At 48.2% G+C, this 21,385-nt stretch overlaps 1 protein-coding gene across 2 annotated transcripts in view; it reads left to right on the top strand.

Moving 5' to 3' along the window:
• The window catches only part of LOC144115921 (golgin subfamily A member 1-like), a 143,573-nt gene that overhangs the window by 66,148 nt on the left and 56,040 nt on the right, over window positions 1–21,385 (top strand). For both annotated transcript variants that reach the window (XM_077650550.1, XM_077650551.1), the window contains exon 11: window positions 8,059–8,217. In XM_077650550.1, the coding sequence (XP_077506676.1) occupies window positions 8,059–8,217 (159 nt within the window). The remainder of the gene's footprint in view (window positions 1–8,058; window positions 8,218–21,385) is intronic.

Raw genomic sequence — 21,385 nt, forward strand, 5'->3', positions numbered from 1 at the left:
TGCGCGCACAACACACCTGCTAGCTGCAGCGCCATCTGTGAGCCGTCATTGCAAATTATTTCCTCTCCGCTGGCGCGTTCACGACACTAGTCAAACCTTCTAGCCTCTATACCTTAACTCTCTGAGCGTGACCACCGCCATCTTGTTTTGGTCAACTACGCTATGCGGGAAATCCTACTTGCGGAATTTCGCGTGAGGCTCCCGAAGGGGCGAGTCGAGGTCTCACAACAGGGCAAGCGATCCTGTAAAAATGCCACGTATTGCATGGTGCACTGTAACCCATGCACCTCTTAATTGGACCTAACGGCAGGTGTGAGAATATTCGGAGGGCCCCCTGTCACTTGGTCAAAAAAATAACCTGGCCGCGTAGTTTTGGTTTCTGAGCTTGGCCACTCGCCCGTTGCAGTGGCAACTGTCGACCTGCGCATTCGCCAGTAGTCCAATCTCAGCACCATGCCGCTTTCAGACGCTGACTTCCACGTCGCTCGTCATTTCTTTTCCTTTTTTAGAAACAGTCTCGCCATTCCGACGTCAGTGCGCATTCCCATCTCACTTACATTCGCGATGTCTTCCAGCACGCCGAAACTGTGCTCGTCACAGGATTACAGGTGTTGGCACGATAGAGCCACCTCATAAGACTACCGCATTTTCGGTACTTTTTTTTTTTTCGGGGCCACGGGGCATTTTATAAATTGACCTTCAAATAACCTGGGCATTTCTGTCGGTTCTTTGAACTCCGAATTAATGAGGTTTTACTAGCCATCATGTTATTTTTGTTTCCAGTCTTGTCGTGTTATGGATTGCATTTTGCCTGAGCACATTACAGGTTGAATACTGTTATGCAGTTCAATTAAGTAGCAGTGAAAGCTCGTTAATTCGACCCCCGTTAATTCGGACAATCGGATAATTCGACCTGCACGCATGGTCCCTACAATTATATATAGGAGTCTATGGGGCAAAACTCTCGTGATGGTCAAGTATGATGTTAAAAGAACCACCTTGGCCACTTACGTGAAGAATGAAAACAGCATTATGGAGGCGTTTGACAGTGAAGCCTACGGTGACAAAAGGAAACGACTGCGGACTGCGGCCCACCCGGAACTCGAAGAAGCCGTAATGCGATGGATTATAAACGCACGTGAGGCCTACCTCCCTGTGAGTGGGCCATTAATTTGTGCCCAGGCTGAAAGGTTCGCCACAAAAATGAACTTTGAAGAGTTCAAAGCTTCTGAAGGTTGGCTTGCTTGCTTCAGAAGCCGTCACAATCTGACTTTTAAAAGTGTGTGGCGAAAGAGCATCCGTGGACGAAGACAGGATCGAGGAGTGGCGGATCACCGGGCTTCGTGAACACCTAGCTGCGTACGACGCTCCGAATATATTTAACGCCGACGAAACAGCGCTTTTCTTTAAAGCACTCCCAGATAAGACGATCACCTTTAAAGGTGACCCCTGCACAGCAGGGAAAAGAAGCAAAGAAAGGGTCACTGTGCTACTTGCCGCCAACATGACGGGAACAGAGCGTCTGCCTCTCCTAGTGATCGGAAAGGCTCAGAAGCCGAGGTGCTTCAAGAACGCGCGGCGCCTTCCGGTTGAATACCAAGCCAACAGGAAGGCTTGGATGACGTCCAACATATTTCAGTCCTGGCTTCATCAAATGGATCGGCGTTTTCGAGCAGACGACGATAACAAACTTCTTTGCCAAATAAAGGTATGTCATGCTGGGGCAAATTTCATGTTTTTTGTGGTTCATTCGATATTTCGACAATTTTTCGCGGTGCCGTCAGTGTTGAATTAACGAGCTTTTACTGTATACATCTTTGCGCACCTCAAGTTTTTTTTTTTTATACAGTGCTCAGGCAGTCTAGTTTTTTTTATTTCAGTTGCAAAGGCCATACACTATTTTGAAAAAAATAGGAGCAACAATTTTTGCTTGTTTATCTTTTCTGAATTTATTTTTTTGTGCTGGCCATATATTCGATTCGATATTCGAAGCCATTTTTTATTCGTATTCGATTCGTATTCGTAAATTTCAATATTCGCACACCCCTAATCGGGAGCCCTCCACTACGGCGTCCCTCATAGCCTGAGTCACTTTGGGGGTGTTAAGCCCCTCAAAACCACCAAGCCACCTGATCTTGCTTGGTTCTTTGTCATCTGCTTTAAAATGAAATTCTGGACGATAAGAGGTACTTATATACGTGGCAGCACACATGCTAGAATGCTTACTCTCCTTTTAAATTTTTCTTGAATTTGGTCTTTAGGGTATTGTGAACTATGTTGTGGAGTGCAGCTGAGTGCACAGAGTATTAAAAGCGGGGTTTAGGTCTGTTGACTTATTTTAGTGTAATATATTTTTTGTAATACCGTATTTACATGATTGTAAGTCGACCCTTTTTTGAAATTTAAAATTCTGAAGTGGGGGGGGGGGGGGGTCGACTTACAATCGAAACGAAACCTTGAACTGCTAATAAAAGCAAGAAAAACAACTATCAGGGATGCTACTGCGATGTTAGAAGTTTTTGTTTGCTCTACGGCTCCAAGCATAGCATTCAGGCATTCCGCGGGCTTTTTGGCCAGGATTTTTCATTTTTTACTTTTACTGCGCACACCATTACCCACCGCGATGGTTCAGTGCTACTGACCAGGATACCTGGGTTAGAACCCGACCGCGGCGGCAGCGTTTTGATGGAAGCGAAACGCAAAGGCGCCCGTGTGCTGTGCGATGTCAGTACAGCAGGTTAAAGATCCCCAGGTGGTCGAAATTATTCGGGAGCCCTTCACTACGGCACCTCGTTCTTCCTTTCTTTCACTCCCTCCTTTATCTCTTCCCTTACAACTGGGTTTCTGCCAATATTTGAGACAAATACTGCGCCACTTCCTTTCCCCCAAAACCAATTTCATTTTATTTCACTCGCGGGAAGGGCCGCTGTCCCGCGGTTCCAATCGCGGAATCTGCGCCAGCGCCCGGGAGTGTCGCTAGCTGATGGAAGAGTCGCTATTTCAGTTGGTTGCGCAATACGTAACAGCGGCGCTTCTGGGGAATGCCGATGTTTGCTGGAAGAGCCGACGCCCCGACACCGATCACTCTGTTTGGTGGCGCTTGGAGCTGGTGCTTTCGACTCGACTGCCGGCCACGTGCTTCGCCATGAGCTCTCCAGGTTCGAAAAGCATTCGGCGCTCATTCACTGCAGCGTTCAAGAGGGAGGCCATCATTTACACCGAAGAAACCAACAACTGCGCGGCGGGCTGCAAGTTCGACGTTTCTGAACGGTTGGTGCGGGAGTGGCGGGAGCAGCGAGACAAAATTTTCGGTTGCGACTCCAAGCGAAGAGGTTTCCGCGGGCCGAAGTCGGGACGCTTTCTGGAGCTGGAGGTCAAGCTTGCAGCGTATGTCACCGAAATACGTGATCGGTCCCTTCCAGTGACATGTGAAATGATCACGCAACAAGCCCGGGTCTTTGCTGCGGAAGCTGGAATACTCCGAACAGACTTCAAAGCCAGCAGGGCTTGGGCTTCGAAATTTATGAAGAGGGCTGGCTTCTCTCTTCGTCGGCGTACTAGTGTATGCCAGAAGCTGCCTGCTGCTTACGAGGAGAAAGTTCTCGCCTTCCATAGGCACTACCTCAAGCTCCGCGACTCGCGGCAATACCTGCTCGGCCAAATCGGCAATGCGGACCAGACTCCCGTCAACTTCGACATGACGAGCAACGCAACAGTGAGCGTGAGGGAAGCTCGCGAGGTTAAGCTTCTCACGACCGGAAACGAGAAACTTCGGTTCACTGTTATGCTATCATGCTTGGCAGATGGCACAAAGCTCCGACCGTACATTGTCTTCAAAAGAAAAACTATGCCAAAGGAAATGGTCCCGAAAGGTGTGATTGTGCGAGTGAACGAAAAAGGCTTTATGACGGACGACTTAGTTATTGATTGGTACCGTCGGGTGTGGCTTTTGAGGCCAGGGGCATCCCTCAAAAATCGCAATCCGAACCTCCTCGTGCTGGACTCATTTCGCATCCATCTTACCGCGAAAGTGAAGGCAGAGCTCCGAAAAGAAGATACAGATATGCTGGTGATTCCCGGCGGTCTGACGGGGCAGCTGCAGCCGCTAGACGTTGGCATTAACAAGCCATTCAAGGACTTGCTTCGGCGTGAGTACAACGAGTGGCTGGCGGCAGAAGGGTGGGAACTTACGCCAACGGGGCGCGTGAAGAGAGCCTCCCTGGCGGCTGTGTGCGGGTGGGTGACTTCCGCTTGGGCGGCCGTTCCACGCGATGTCGTGGTGCGGTCATTTTGGAAGTGCGGGCTTTCCATGGAGGACGATGTGCTGTGGGATCGCAGCGGCGACCACGACGACAGCAGTACCACTGAAGATGACTCAAGTGAAGATGAATAGCCCATCTATGCAATAAATTTTCGTTTTTTGAAGCGCTCCACCGGTGTTTTTTTTTTTTCGGACATTTGATTGGGGGGGTCGACTTACATTCACGTCAACTTTTTTTTTTTTTTTTGCGAAAATAATGAAGCGCCGACCAAAAGGTGTTGTCAAGATGGAAGGACGTTTCGACTTCCACACGGAAGTCTTGTTCACTGATGGAAAAATTTCGCACACAAAGCTTAAGTACGTTGTGCTAATCGTCGCAGGCATCTAGCGTACGAGGGCGGTAGATTGCCGATGTTACGGTTGAGCGTCTGATCTGTTGTCTGGATAAACAGACTCTCCAGATATTGGCGTGACATCCAGTTTTTCTCACGGCCGATAATTGCCGCTTCTTCCCAAGCGATATCATGCTTCATGTTTTCAACGTGTTCAGCCAGTGCGTTGGAACAAGCCTTCTTTTTCTTGACATCATTCTTGTGCTCATTCAGCCGTCTTTCAAAGTTTCCGCTTTCACCTATGTAGGAGTGATCGCAGTCTGAGCAGGGGATTTTATAAATTACTCCGGGAAACTTTTCCTTTTTTAGCTTGTCCTTTACGGACACCAACTCGTGACGAAGCTTGCACGCAGGCACGTGAGCTATATGCACATCGTAGGTGCGAAAAATGCGGGCCAATGACTCGCTCACGCCTGGCACATAGGGTATTGCAGCTCGGGCACGGCAAGGTAGGCGAACGGGCTGAGCTGGTCTCGTTGTCTGCTGTATTACAGCGTTCACGAAGTGCTGTGGGTAGCCACAATTGTTGAGCTCGCGTCGCACTTGGCGTATGTCAGAGGCTTTTTCTTCGGGTTTCGAGCATATTCTTTCCGCACGACGGACGAGGGTAGAAACGACGGAGCGCTTATGGCACGTAGGATGGACTGAATTAAAGTGAAGGTATTAACCTGTGTGCGTGTCCTTTCTGTACACCTTGAATGATAGGCGGTCATCACGTCGCTCCACCATGACGTCCAGAAAGGGAAGACGGCCAGAAATCTCCTCCTCGACGGTAAACTGGATGGAATCTTCCATGCTGTTCAAATGGTTCGTGAAAGCAGCCAAGGCATTCTTTTTGATTATGCAAAAGCAGTCATCAATGTACCGCAGGAAGACCCTCGGGCGCGGCTCGAACGAAGCCAAAGCGCGGCTTTCCAGTGCTTCCATTGTGAGGTTTGCTGTTGTGACCGAGATAGATGCTCCCATGGCAGTGCCATGAACCTGCTTGTAGACAGTGCCCCGAAAGATGAAGTACATGTTCTTCAAGCAAAACTGCAGAAGCTTCAACAGGTCCGATGGATCGATGGGTGTCCTAGCACTCAGTCCGTCGTCGTCTCGAAGCGCTGAACGGCATACCTCTACCGCCAGATCCACGGGGACGCTGGTAAACAGTGATCTGACGTCAAATGACACCATTATCTCGTCGCTGTCAATCGTGATTTCGCGTATTTTTTCAGTAAAATCAAAGGGGTTGCGTACGAAAGTCGGTCTCTTGCCAACGAGTGGCGAAAAAACTTTGTGCAAGTAGCCTGAAAGCCGGTACAAGGGAGAGCGGGTAAAATCCACTATTGGTCGCATTGGAACGCCTGGCTTGTGGATCTTCGGGAGGCCATATATAGCAGGGGCAGATCCATTGTGGCAGAGGAGCGTGAAGTATAACGACCTGTGCTGTGGTGGAACAAACTGGAAGACGTCTGTCAAAAGCCTTTGCAACTCTCGCTCTACCTTGAGTGTAGGGTCCCGCTTGAGTCGCATGTACGTGCCATCATCCTCCAGAAGCTTCGTCATTTTCTCAACGTAGTTGCTGTGGTTTAGGATGACGGTGGCATTGCCCTTGTCAGCAGGTAGGATTACGATATCCGTATTGCTCCGCAGGCTCCTGACTGCATCACGCTCCTGAGCAAGGAGTGGGGTGGGGTGCCGATGTGGCAGCTTGGCGAGTATGCTGATCGCACGGGTACGAGCTTCTTCTCGGCGATTGTTTTCCACACGTCCCACAGCCTGTTCCACGGCACAGATGATTTTTCTTGCGTCCGGAGCCGCTCTCGTATTGAAGTTCAAACCAAGCTCCAGAACGGCGAGCTCTGTTCGAGTAGGCCTATACGAAGACAGATTGTGGACGGTGGGGGTAGGTCTGTTGGCCGGACTCCCTTTACGGCCAGGTAGCAGTCTGATTAGCTTCTCTTTGTGTGTGCGCCCACGCTGACCAGACTGTAGACTAGCTACGAAGTTCGCGTGCAACTGGATGCTGACGAACTCGTTCGGACACTGGTGTTCAAGGCGGCGACGGGCAAAAAAGGCTTGGTTCTGAAGGTGCCTTATTGAGTCCTTGCACTCCAGGATTCTGGCTTGAAGCAACTGTCATTCTGCTCTTAACACCACGCTATGACCGAAGGGCGTATCGACCGGTCGTAGCAAGTGGAGGGACCGCGGGGTTAGGTTCCTGGCTTTGCATATGAGGTTGAATTCTAGATGAGCCTTGAATGCAGAAAGCCGGACGGTTAGCGAAACGAACTGGCGCACTTGAGTGATGAAATTCTGGCCATACGACCTTCGTAGCATGATGAAATCTAAGGTTCGACGAAATCTCGTCTGGTCGGGTGAATACATTGGCGAAAATAATGAAGCGCCGACCAAAAGGTGTTGTCAAGATGGAAGGACGTTTCGACTTCCACACGGAAGTCTTGTTCACTGATGGAAAAATTTCGCACACAAAGCTTAAGTACGTTGTGCTAATCGTCGCAGGCATCTAGCGTACGAGGGCGGTAGATTGCCGATGTTACGGTTGAGCGTCTGATCTGTTGTCTGGATAAACAGAGACTCCAGATATTGGCGTGACATCCAGTTTTTCTCACGGCCGATAATTGCCGCTTCTTCCCAAGCGATACCATGCTTCGTGTTTTCAACGTGTTCAGCCAGTGCGTTGGAACAAGCCTTCTTTTTCTTGACATCATTCTTGTGCTCATTCAGCCGTCTTTCAAAGTTTCCGCTTTCACCTATGTAGGAGTGATCGCAGTCTGAGCAGGGGATTTTATAAATTACTCCGGGAAACCTTTCCTTTTTTAGCTTGTCCTTTACGGACACCAACTCATGACGAAGCTTGCACGCAGGCACGTGAGCTATATGCACATCGTAGGTGCGAAAAATGCGGGCCAATGACTCGCTCACGCCTGGCACATAGGGTATTGCAGCTCGGGCACGGCAAGGTAGGCGAACGGGCTGAGCTGGTCTCGTTGTCTGCTGTATTACAGCGTTCACAAAGTGCTGTGGGTAGCCACAATTGTTGAGCTCACGTCGCACTTGGCGTATGTCAGAGGCTTTTTCTTCAGGTTCCGGACATGCGATTTGGGGGGGGGGTCGACTTACAATCGTGTAAATACGGTATGTTTAGTGCGCCCATGGCTTTAGAGGGTGATAAAGTAAAGTCAATAATCGCTCTGATATCAAAAGAATTTGTGTGTCACTGCATTGTTCTGCACTTTGTGTCATGTAGCCACATGTCTGTACATATTCATCTTTTGCGTGGAATTTTTTTAAATATTTGGAATTGGTTGACCCGGTATGAGTGTGTGCCAAAGGGCGAGTGAAAGTGTGAAGTTTCATTGGATGTGTCTAGCTGGTCCCTGGGCTGCATTCTCTGTGCAGATCTTCAACCTGAACCAGAAGATGGCTGAGGACTCGCAGGAGTGCAGCCGCATGGAGAAGCTCCTTGCTGATGCCCAGCAGCGCCTCAGGGACCAGCAGCAGGTGTCTAGCCAACTGGAGGCGCAACTGGCCACCGCTGATGCCCAGCTATCCAGCATGGTGGGGAACACGCTTGCAGCTATTGAAGTTGGTCGGGAGAGAAGCTAGGCATATCATTTCTTCTCATTATTCTTTGCAGTGTAGGCCTTGACAGAGGGCTTACTCATTCAGGGCACACACACAGACATGCTTTATCTGTGTGTGGTGATCCGCATGCTTTGTCATGTGCTGCTTCTGTGCAGGTGCATATATGTACCCCCTTTGCCAAAAGTGACCCGGCTGCCCAGTTTGCTTCTCAGTTGCATAGCGGAACACTTGTCGCACCCATCAAGCTATAAATCACTGTGAGGTCAGGAGAACCCTTTTTCTCACCTTCCAATAGCTTTCGGTTTTTAGGGAAGCTGTAGGGGCTCCACTATATGAGGAAGAAACTAACCATGCAGCCTGGTTACTTTTGGCAAATACTGTACAGGTGCGGCCAAAAGTAAATGGAGCACGCTTTTGTTTTCTAAGATTTTTCACTCGCTTCCTAATTGACACAGTCAACTGTGGTATGTGCACGCTAGTAGTAGGCGATAGTTCGCGTTCTCATGAACAAATAATGTTTCCTGATGTCCTGTAGGAATGGCGAGATTGCAATTAGAGCGGAATAGAGTGCTCCGTTTACTTATGTCTGCGCCTCTACATGTTCGCGAAGTGACTTTCTCAGAGAAAACAGATTTCTAAAATAAAAGCTTGACTACTGCAATGATCCTGCCTTCACTGAATGTTTTTTTAGCCTTGGCAGGCATTCAAGGGCTCACTAACCATCACAGTCTGTTAACAAAAGTCTGTAACTCTTTTAATTGCTTTAAAGGCAGCATTGAAATTGGAATTTTTAAGATGGTTCCTCTGCAGAAAAACGCAGTTGATGTGATCTTAAAAAAACATGAACCTCATATGTGCTGCATGAGATGCCCTACAGCAGGGGTCTGCAAACTTTTTGGCCAGAGGGCCTTATGCTGGGGTCCACTGTCCCTGAGCATTTGAGCCCCTGTTCTAGAAACGCACAGTTGCAGTAGCATCTAGGTTTTTCCTTCCTTCATATTGTATCTCTTTATAATCATCATCACTGTTCGTTCTTTCAATGTGGCCAGCTGTGCACTGTGCTGTGCTTGTAAGTCAACAACTAAGCTTCATTTGTGGGAAAATTAAGGGGTAGTAATCTCCCACCTTTTCCCTCTCCTCGGCTGTGGGTCACCATTTGGCTCTGACTGCATGCAGAACAGCAGGTGAAGTGTTCATAGGAGAGGAGCGCTGCTTTCTCACCTTTCATTTTCACACTCCTCTCCCCATCCCGACTATTGGGCCGTGGGAGACAGAAGTTTTGTCAGTGCTGCTCACATGATGACCCCTGCTGCAGGCCATGCAGCTATCGCTTTAATGTTTTTAGGCGGCTTGATTCCTTTCTCCACTCTTATTCCAAAACTGGGTGCATGGAGAGCACAGCACTGCTCAGGTGGTGATTGTACGAGTGGTGCTTTTGTGTTGCTGATGTCACCACCACTTTGCATTTGCATCATGTCTGGCCTGCCGCAACTGCAGCTCTAGGTAAGCCACTCACGCCGCATGCCCGAGTGGCTTGCCCAGAGGCGCAGCAGGTGAGACACTTTAGACAAAGCAGGTCACATACAGCAGGTCAATTTTTCGTTGCACTTGGGGCCGTGCGAAGGGTTGTCTTTCACCAGCAGCTCTCTGTGAGGTGGCTAGGACGGTCAGGAGCAGTCTGCTTTAAGGGGGGACACTGGTCTTTGGGACCAAAAAATGACCCAAAAATCAATTTTTTAAAAATGACATTTTTGGAGCCTATAGATACTATTTTTACTCTACCAGTTTTTTCCTGCAGGAAATTGGTATTTTGACCATAATACTAAATTTAGATCATTGTGTGGGCTCAATTTATGCAGGAGCAGGCGATTTAACACCATAAAAATTTTGGAGACCTGGCTGTCTTAGTACGTCAATATCTCAACGTCTAGGACAGATATACATGCCATATTGTTTGCTGAGGGAAGCTGAAGGCACAATGTATGCAATAATCAAAGCACAATTGTTCAATCACACCTCAAGAATTTATAATTTTGCAAAGTTTATCTATGCATGATATTCACGGTTTGAATGCTACTATTCTAAGTGCTGTAAAATTACTAATGAGGGTGAAATGAAAAAACTGCTTTCATTATTGCGCTCTTTACTCACCATACTATGTAGCCATGGGTTAAAAATTATTTTTTATTGAGCCATTCTTTTTGTACCGAGGTACTAATAAATGACTAATTAAAATTATTTATATCAAGAACCAACAAATTCATTAAAAAGCAATTTCATATTTGAAATCAGTATAAAAAGCTGGGCAAGGTGATACAGTTTCTTTAGGATTGGACTAAAAATAAGGAAAGTAGGTCTGAGACCAGTGTCCCCCCCCCCTCTTAAACAAGTAGAGCTGTGAGCACAAGTGATGACTGCGCCCTTTGGCTAAAAAAAACCAAATGGGGTGGTTGAGAAATGGGAGAGAGGGACCAGTGACTATCATTGCACACTGAAGCTTGCTAAACTTTTGGCTGTGGCATTTTATCGAGATGACCTCTTTGGGGGACCACAGTTTCGTGTGACATTGCAACAAGCCAGCACTGAAGTGGGACAGAGTGAAAATGACGCGAATAGTGTAAGCAGCGGAGCTTTCTTTCGTGGTTCACGATATAGACCAACACTGGTCTGTGATGCAAGCAACTGTTGCCAGTTTGGGGGGTAACAGCTGGGGGTACGACCCATAGGAATGCACGTAAACAAAAGTTTTCAAAGCAGTCTTCTGATTTCAAACTGCACCTCTAAGATTGCCTGTTCGATAACGAAAGCCAAGCAAGTCCCATAACAGAATGTGCACGTATGGAACATCATTTCAAAGCCAATGCATTTTTCAAGCACCACAATATGTGTGTGCCTGTTTGACCCCTTTGTGGGGGTACTGGGCAAGAGTGCGGCCCATTACTTTCTCATTTCACAGTGCACCCAGCTGTAAAAAGCAACATGCCGCCCACAACATCTTGGCACTTAGTCAGCTTGGGGTTTCTCTGAATCACACATGCTTCTGGTGTAGTCCGACATACCACTGTGTACACTGTATTTGCTCACAAATGCACTCATTCAAACTAGAAAGTTGAGGCAGCTCTATATAGAAAGCAGTTCTCAAACTGCATGATAAGTGAACAAAAGCAAACTGTAGCTGACGACAGCACAGACGAGACTCCCGCTGCTTCCGATGGAGCCCCTTGGTACTGAATGTAGCAACACTCTCGTCCCTTCAGCTGCTTTTTTCCTCGGTTCTCCTCTGAATTTGCCCTCCCACCGACTGGCATGCTTCACTTGCCTGTGTGCACAAGACACCATAGAAGCATCGTCGGAGCGATCTCTTTTAGTAACTGTCGTGCAGACTTTATGGCGCCCCCTTCAGGGGGCCGTCTGCAGCTTGCAGGTGTTGGTGAGTGGCGACACCACGGGTTCCCGAGCATCCGCAGGGACATCCCCGCAGGGGGATGATGGTGAACAGTGCATCACCACGGACCCGAGCACCCGCGCCTAGCCATGCCTGGCATCGCCGTGTCCGGGGAAAGGGGGATCCTGGTGGTTGAGCCGATGCCGAGCGTTTGGACCTTTAAGGCCCCTCGGCGGAAGCAACACACCACTTTGGCCCCAGCTTCCTCTAGACGGCACCTCCGGCCTGACACAACCGGGGGAAATGGGCAGTCGCCTTTTCCTGTCCTCCCCTCCGTCTTTTACTTTCCTACCCCTTTCTCACAACTCTCCTGTCTCCTAGTCACTTCTTCGGTTTTCCTTTTTTCCTGGCGGCGAGTGCTAACCTTGTGTGGCCAACCACCCTCAGTTGCATCATATTTGGTTATATTTGAGGTGCACAGCTGGCGTGGGCAGGACTTGCTTGCAAGTTCCTGTCCCGTCCCCTAGTTGGACTCCGTGGTGGGTGGCTGGCACCATGACCCAATAACTATTTTTTTTTTTATGGCTCCCCCCATTTCAAAACCAGATCGCTCTCTCAAAAGAGGGTGGAACGAAGCAGCAGATTTTTTTTGCCAAAAAGAAACCGACATTCACCAAGTTTCACATAATCCACAGTCAAAGCGATGAAAAACAAGCAAGAATAATATCTCCTTTCCTTGTGTCTAAATGTTTAATCGATGTCTTCGGCCCTGGCTACAAGGTCTCAAAAATGGCCAGCGGCTACCTTCTCCTTGAACTGCGTGAGTGCATCCAGTGCTCGAAACTTTCGAACATTGCTTCTGTAGGGGACATCCCGGTCTCCATAACAGCACATCGATCACTGAACACTGTCTGAGACGTAATATCAGGAACTGATTTTGTACTCATCACTGAAAAAGAAATGCTCGAAGGGCTCAGCGACCAAAACGTCATAGATGTGCACCGAATCAAGATCCGGAAGGACAGTAAGGAAATAGACACAAAGCACTTGATCCTTACTTTCAACACCAGCACACTGCCCGACACAACCGACGTGGGATTTTTGAAAGTCAATGTAAGACCATATATACCCAACCCTCGCCGATGTTTCAGTTGTCAAAGGTTCGGCCATGGCTCATAGAGTTGCCGCGGTCGCAAACCTTGTGCAAAATGTGCCTCGAAGGATCACCATTCTGATGAATGTGACACAGCCCCACGCTGCGCAAGCTGTGAAGGGGACCATGCTTCATATCCCAGAGCGTGTCCGTCCTGGAAGAAAGAAAAAGAGATAATCACCATAAAGACAAAAGAAAACATTTTATTTAGCGAGAAGGTGTTTTGCGCTTACGAACACATTCTCTTTCACAGCAAAACAAAACTTCGCTGATGTGGTGCGCTGGGGCGTAGCACCACACAGCACTCTGGCACCTGCCGAGGCCGCTTTCACAGAGCCTATGGCAGGGCCATCCACGCCCCAGGCAGGGACAGCGAAGGCTGCCCTGCCATTGACAAAGCAGGGAGCGCCGGGCAATGGGTCGGCTACCCGTAGGACTTCCCCCCTTCGGGAGAGGCCTGAAACTAACCCAACCGTGGCTGTGCGGTCCTCCAGCACCTCTGGCGGGGTGATGGATGTAACCCCCAGTCTGCCCGCTTTGCAGTGGCGGAACAGCTCTCTTGAGCGAAAAAAAGACAGTCCCCTCATAACGGGCCGACCACATGAATAAATCCTCTTTCATTTCCTCTCAAAAGCATAAACATGGCTCTTTTAATTCAGTGGAATTGCAGAGGACTTATGCGGAATTACAGTGACATAACACATATTTTAGGGTCAATGCTACCCATAGTTTTATGTCTTCAGGAGACCAATCTTGGTCCACAACATGTGCATGTCCTGAAAAAATATAAAACTTTTAGACGCGATCGAGAACAGGCAAATCGACTCTCGGGAGGCGACGCGATTGTCGTTCAAAGCGGCGTCCCTGCTCAAGAAATTAAGCTCAAAACAAAACTTGAGGCGGTTGCAGTCAGCATCGTCAGCTACAAAACACTAACAATCTGTTCCATATATACATTCCTCCACATTTTACAATAACAATTCATGATTGACAAGAACTGATAGATGAACTTCCAGAGCCATATCTGGTAGTAGGGTATTTTAACGCTCACTCCCCTTTTTGAGGAAGCGAGCGCTGCGACCCTGGGGGCAAACAATCAAAGATTTTATTCTCACAAACAATATATGTCTTTTAAACATGGAAAAAGCAACATACTGCTCTCCAACCTCGGGAAATATGAGCTGTTTAGATTTGTGCTTTAGTTCACCATCTGTTTTTAACGATTTTAAATGGGATGTTATCGACAACCCATATGTCAGCGATCACCTTCCTGTGTTATTAGTTTGTCATCTGCACCAGAAATCATCCCAACTAAACCCCGACATTGGAAGCTGCATTTAGCAGACTGGGAACTTTTTAGAGCTCAAGCCAATTTAGAAGATAGCATCGATGAGATAAACGAAATGTTCACGAATTGTATAATTACTGCCGCACACTTAGCTATTCCTCAGTCTTCAGGAATAGTCTGGCAGAAACACAAAGTATGGTGGACAAAAGAATGCAAGGAAGCAAAAAAACAACAAAATAGAGCTTGGGGTAAATTTCGCAGGTACCCAGCACAAGAAAACCTCATACATTTTAAAAAGGCAAGAGCCAGAGCTCGGTACGTCCTCCGCAGTGCTGAGAAAGCTTCTTGGCAGAGTTCTGTTTCAACTTTAAATAGTCAAATCACATAAAAAAAAAAAATGTGAGAGCAGGTTCGAAAATTAAACGGCACCTTCTCACCATTCACAGTTCCTCTTCTGACAACACCTGGCACAGAAACAAGCATAAGGGAACAGGCAGACATTTTGGGGGAACACTTCGCTGCCATCTCCAGTTCTTCTCACATGCGCAGTCATTTCTTAAACACAAAAATATAGCTGAAAAACAAGAACTTCCAGTAAGTAGAGGGGGAAAGGAACAATACAACAATTTAATTACTCTCCAAGAAATAGAGTACTGCCTGCTGGAAAAAAAACTGCTCCAGGACCCGATCAGATACACTACAAAATGCTTGCCCATCTTTCTCAGCCTGCCATAGGGGCACTCTTGAATTTCTTTCACAAAATATTCATAGAAAAATGCCTAAAGCGTGGAAAACAGCAGTGATAGTGCCTTTCCTGAAACCTGGAAAACCACCAACTTTCCCTTTGTTTGTTTTTCAATGTTGTACGGAAGAACGATACTGTTAAAAACAACGAACGATTATTTATTTGCCACTACACAAAGAGAAAAGAAACACTGGAGCCCTGGCTTTGCTGACCTTGGCACACGATCGTCCCCTTTGCGCAACCGGCCCTCACACATCGACACCGCTCTCCCTTGGAGGAACTAATGGGCACTTCCCAACTGTTCTTGGAAGCGGCCGAGGCGTCCTTCCCTCAGACGCAGTGGGCGGCTCGCAATGTTGTTCCGTGAAGACATCTTGGGGCGGCGTCACTGTCTCAGAATATTTAACATCCTTCCCGCCGAATGAGTGTTGACTCATTCCTTTTGTGCTTCTAACGGGTGTAGGAGTTGGATGGGACGCCTTACTGTCATGCCACCTGGCAAGCGTATCACACAGGAGCGTGCTCTTCCGTCTCGTCCAGGAAACACCTCCGCGATGCGGCCAATTTTTCATGTCTGTCGAGGGTGGAAATTGTCATGAAGCAGCATCAGATCATTGACTTGCAGGTCGCTTGATGCTGTCGGAGTGGAATAGTGGTGTTACCTCAGTGAACACAAATATTCGCTTCGCCACCGGTTCCACAGGCCTTTGGTCAGGCGCTGTCGCTACCTCCAACGACGAGTGAGTTCGCCGGAGCTGGAAGTTGTGGTATGTCCACCACAGATAGGCAAAGACGTCAAGCGCTTTCCGACAAGAAAGTGTGCCGGTGTCAGTGGCTCTGGTTCTCCTGCCTCAGAGGGGACCATTGTCAGGGCCCGCGAGTTGATCACGGCTTCAATATCCGCTAGAATGGTACAGAGCTCTTTGAAGTTCACGTAGCTGCAGCCCAGCACCTTCTTTAATGCTGTGTTTACTCGGCGCACCATCCGCTCCCAAAAGCTTCTCTTTGAACCTCTTGCAGCAAGAAATGCTGCGCCCCCCCGATTTCGTCAGTGCTGAGCGGACCCTCCACACGATCTTTCCGCAGAGTGCAATTGTGCACGAACCACCGCACCAAAGCTGTAACTCACTGCAAACGATTCAAATCACTGAAGCGCTTGATTTCAGTTAATGGTGGCAGCGCCTGTGCTGCAACGTGGATGACCGCTGACTTTGTAGGTTTTCGTTCTTCGTCGACTGTCTCAGCAGGAATATCAGTCGGTGTGTCAAGCCAGGTTGCCGGTGACTGCGCAAGCCGTTTCGGTCCCTTCCACCACTTTTCACAGCTTTGAAGTGTGGCTGGCAAAATTCCTCGAGTTAGGAGGTCCGCAAGGTTGTGGACTCCAGGGCAGTGTCTCCAGTTGATTGGGTTTGTTTTCTTGAATCTCTCGGACTCGGTTAGCCACAAAGGGCTTCCACTGAGCAGCTGATCCATTTACCCAATATAGTGCAATCATGGAGTCTGTCCAGAGAGTTACCTCGTCGAGGTTCAAGGCCAAAGATTGTTTCAGGTATGCGCACACCCTCGCGCCTATCAAGGCCCCAAGAAGCTCCAACCGTGGCAGGGATAGCGTCTTGATCGGTGCGACACGCGTTCTGGCCATGACCAGGGAAACCGTTGTTCTTCCATCGATCTCGCTTCTCGGGTAGACGACAGCTCCATAGGCTTGGGGGCTGGCGTCCGTAAATATGTGAAGTTCGGTGCTGCCGTCGGAACTGCACTCATATCGAAGAGGTAGAAAAACGTCCTTGAGGTGATGCACGGTGTCGATCCAATTCCCCCATTTCTCACTCACGCCCTGCGGCAATGCTTCATCCCAGCCCAAGTCAAGCATTCAAAGTTCTTGAAACAGCATCTTCACTGTGATTGTCGCTGAGCTTAAGAGATGGAGTGGGTCAAATATTCTCGCTGAGGCTTGCAGCACAAAGCGTTTGGTGTTTCTGTTGACTTTGAGAAGCTCCAGCGCTGTTTTCAGGGAATACTTCAGCTCGTCGTCTTCTCGGTCCCACTCGAGTCCCAATACTCTTGCTATGGCTGATGTCGTCGTTGCAGTGTCGGCACAGGGATTTCCGACGCCGTCAGCATCGAATCGTTGTTGCAAGAGTTTAATGTTGGAGCTCTGTTCTGTTTTGGGACCCTTTTTGTTTAATGTTTATGTAAATGATATGGTTAATCTAACATTAAATGCAAAATTATTTCAGTATGCTGATGATACAGCTTTAGTGATATCCCATGAATCAAGCCCACTCGCACTGAAATTACTTCAGTACGATATCAATAAAATAGTAGACTGGTTATCTGGAAATCAAATATACATAAACAAAACTGTGTTAATGTGTTTCAGAAATCCGCACAAGAATGTTGATCTTACCCAGTCGGTTATTCTGCATGGTAGCAACTGTGCCAAATGCGAATGTTCGCCACTACCCGACTCGAGCAGTGTTAAATATCTTGACTCCAACATGTGTTGGTCTTCCCAAATTGACTATTTATTAAAACGACTCCGTGCTCTTTCTGTGCAGCTTTATCGTATCAAATACACTACACCTATAAACTTGCATCAGATTGTGTATAGATCTTTAGGAGAATCTATCCTTAGATACGGTGTTTCAGTGTATGGTTCTTGTGCACCTTGTAAGATTAAGAAGGTAGATAATTTCCTGTGCAGAATCTCCACTAATTTATTGTATGGCACTACTTACGAGAAGTCCGACCATAACACCAGAATGGTTAAAGCAGGAGTTATTCCTCTGCATGACTTGTACTTGCAGGTGGTAGTTCTGAGAAACTACTTTTCAGCACAGTTTAAACAGCCAGATAAAAAACCAGAGTCGCTTAGGCACATAGCGTGTTATAAAGTTCCAAGGGTTTATACACATTATGGTAAAAGGACACGACAGTTCTATATACCCTACCACTTTAACAAACTACCTGCAAAGGTGTTTGATTGTGATTCATTGACGGCTGTGAAATCTGGACTGCAAGCGTGTTTTGAAAGTTTTAAAGAAAGGAAATACTGAGTTGCTTTCTAATTTCTATCTTGTTTGTGTTCTATTTATTAACTCCAGATTTTCTTTGCGTTACATAATTATCAATCACTAATTTTGTTGACTGAACTATATGTAATATTTCGGCTTTGTGTTATTGCTAATTTTTTTTTCTTCTTCTTCTTTTTGCATTGTAAATTGTGCAATTTCAGCGTTTTGCATTGACCGCATGCTGTTGTGACTGCCGTGGCCCGCCCACAAGCGCTTGCGCTTCTGCGGGCACACGCTATGTACTGTATATACATATCTTGCAATAAAATTCCTGTATTCCTCCATTTCCGCAGTTTCATTCCTGCGCCTCTTTCTAGCGCCTCAATGCAGTGCTCTTTTCGGCTGTATTGGCTTCTAAGCCACACTCTAACTCGGCGTCGTTTTTCCTTCATGACGTTGGCCGAGCCACCGAAAGGGTAGATGGTCACTTCTTCGCCGGTCGCCCCCAGATTCAGTTCTCGCGAGAGCTGCTTGGTGACAAATGATCTCTGGCTGCCTCAGTCAAACAGACAGCGAGCGAGGCTTCTGCGGGCACACGCTATGTACTGTATATACATATCTTGCAATAAAATTCCTGTATTCCTCCATTTCCGCAGTTTCATTCCTGCGCCTCTTTCTAGCGCCTCAATGCAGTGCTCTTTTCGGCTGTATTGGCTTCTAAGCCACACTCTAACTCGGCGTCGTTTTTCCTTCATGACGTTGGCCGAGCCACCGAAAGGGTAGATGGTCACTTCTTCGCCGGTCGCCCCCAGATTCAGTTCTCGCGAGAGCTGCTTGGTGACAAATGATCTCTGGCTGCCTCAGTCAAACAGACAGCGAGCGAGGCGCTTCCTTTCAGGCCCGCCCACCCACACCTGTGCAGTCTGCAGCAGCACGGCGTTTTGTTGCTGCTGTCAAGAGTCGCTGTTGAGTGCAGCCCAGTGGTGGTCTTGCCTCTGGCATTCGGAGCAGGTGGGTCGCAAAGCGAGGCGATGTGATGCCGGCCACACTTCGCACAGCGCAGTGACCAATTCTTGCACCCTTTCGTTATGTGCCCTCGTTTCGAGCATCGGTAGCATCTCCCTTCGTTTCTCAGTTTTCTCTTCTCGTCCATTGGGATAGGGGCTTTGCATTCTGCCGCCTCATGCATATCGGAAGCACAGAAAGGGCACCTCTCCTTGCTAGATTTGGCACCCACGTGGAGGCCGGCCGCTGAGCCCTCGCCCTTGACACTGTCGGGAAGTCGTTCTCTGGAGCGTTCAGCTGTCAGTGTTTGCTGAGGAACGTGCGTGCTTCTTCCGTGTACCTTTTCCCTGTTGTCTACTTCCAAGCGAACTGACTGTAGAATGGCTTGGAGACTTTAGCTGTTGAGCACATCCTTGTCCGTACTGTGGGCCTTATGGTACTCAACAGTCCACTCAGCGGGCAGTACGTGAAACAAAGCCGCGCACAGCATCACACCTTAACTGTTCGATTTGACGCCCAACGTGTCAAGTCCTGCGATGTTTCGTTGAAGGTGGTCGTAGAGGCGTCGCAGCACGTTGACATCACTCTGAGCTCTAACCTGTGGCAGGTGTAACAGCTGCGTGAGGTGTTCTTGCACGAGCACATCCTATCGCCCGAAGCGCCCTTGGAATGTCTTTACAACGTAGTCGTAGTTCTTATTTGTCGCCTGTATGCCGGTCAGTGCTACTGCCCCTTTCCCCGTCAATGCTGTCCGCAAATAAAGGAACTTCTCGGTGCTTGTTAGGCCGTTATTTTCGTGGACTGGTTGCCATTTAAGCTTGTCGCCGCAGAATTTCTGGAGCTCGAGCTTCGGCAATCTCAGTTGTCCGGTGCAGTCAGTAGATGATGCGGTCACGGGGCCTTCTGTACTCACAGTGCTCGTTGCTCCGTTAGAAGAATTTTTCACTGTAACGCCGAAGTCGGGTCCGCATTCGTGTGATGAGCGCTTGGCCCTGACGAACACCTTTGTACTCCTCCGCTAGATCTTCGTCATGAATATGCAGCTCAATAAGGGCATCTTGCTCCTTTATCTCTTTAGCTAGCACATCCAACTCATCTGAGATTTCCGCGATGCGATCTAGTTGCTGGGGGCCCAGGTCCTCCGTCGTCGATAGCCTCGCGAGCTCCTCGTTAAGCCGGTCCAGTTCGGCGCGCATCACCTTCCTCTTTGTTTGGAGTCGCTCCATCGCCGCCGTCCGCTGTAGTTGCAATCGCTATCCTCGCGTTTCCGTTGCTCTTTTCTTCTTCTTCCCGGATTTCGGCACCAGAGAATTGTTTGTTTTTCAATGACGTACCTGAGAACGATACTGTTAAAAACAATGAACGAGCATTTATTTGCCACTACACAAAGAGAAAAGAAACACTGGCCGAAGAGCATCGAAACGAGAGCCTCGCTTCTCCGGGGTCGCTGAGTGTCTGGCTTTGCTGACCTTGGCAATGCGATCGTCCCGTCTGCGCAACCGGCCCTCACACATCGACACCGCTCTCCCTCGGAGGAACAAATGGGTGGGTGCTTCCCAACTGTTCTTGGAAGCAGCCGAGGCATCCTTCCCTCAGACGCAGCGGGCGGCTCCCAATGTTGTGCGGGGGGGGGGGGTCACTGTCTCAGAATATTTAACACCCTTGTAGCTATAGGCCGATAGCCCTCACAAGCTGTCTCGCGAAATCTTTTGAAGGTGTCCTTAATATAAGATTAACATTTGTCCTTGAAACCCGCAAACTTCTTGATGCCCATCAATGCGGTTATAAAAAGAGATGCTCAACGACAGACCATTTAGTTCGCCTCGAAAACATCAATAAGAGAAGCTTTTAGACACAAACAGCACTGTCTTGCCGTTTTCTTCGATATGGAGAAAGCGTATGATACAACCTGGAGGTTTGGAATCCTCCGCGAGCTGGGCGACCTAGGTATCCTCAGTAAGATGCTAAAATTGCCTCAATGACTTTGTTTCCGACAGCTCATTTCAAGTACGCCTGGGATCAACTCTGTCCAGGAGCTTCGTTGAAGAGAACGGGGTTCCCCAGGGGTGTATTTTAAGCACAACACTTTTTATTGTAAAGATGAATTCCAGAAGTAAAATAATCCCAAAGTCCATCCTGTATTCAGTGTACGTTGAAGATCTTCAAATAGCCTGCACATCCTTAAACATAACAACATGCGAGAGGCAAATACAGTTGACAATGAACAAATAAGTGACATTGGCAGATCAGAACGGTTTCCAGTTTTCTGCACAGAAAACAGTTGCCATTCTTTTCTCGCTGAAACGAGGCATACAAGCCGACCCATTCATACACCTGAACGGAACACAGATACCCGGCAAAAATGAGCACAAATTTCTAGGGATATCTTTTGACAAAAAACTCAATTTCCTGCCCCATATAAACGCACTGAAAAAGAAAGCCTCCGGATCCCTGAACATACTCAAGGTACTGTCACGCAAACGTTGGGGTGCTGACAGGACATGTCTTTTGTAAATTTATCGTGCCGTGGTACGCTCCACCTTAGATT

Source organism: Amblyomma americanum, chromosome 1, assembly GCF_052857255.1.
Source record: "Amblyomma americanum isolate KBUSLIRL-KWMA chromosome 1, ASM5285725v1, whole genome shotgun sequence".
Classification (NCBI taxonomy): domain Eukaryota; kingdom Metazoa; phylum Arthropoda; class Arachnida; order Ixodida; family Ixodidae; genus Amblyomma; species Amblyomma americanum.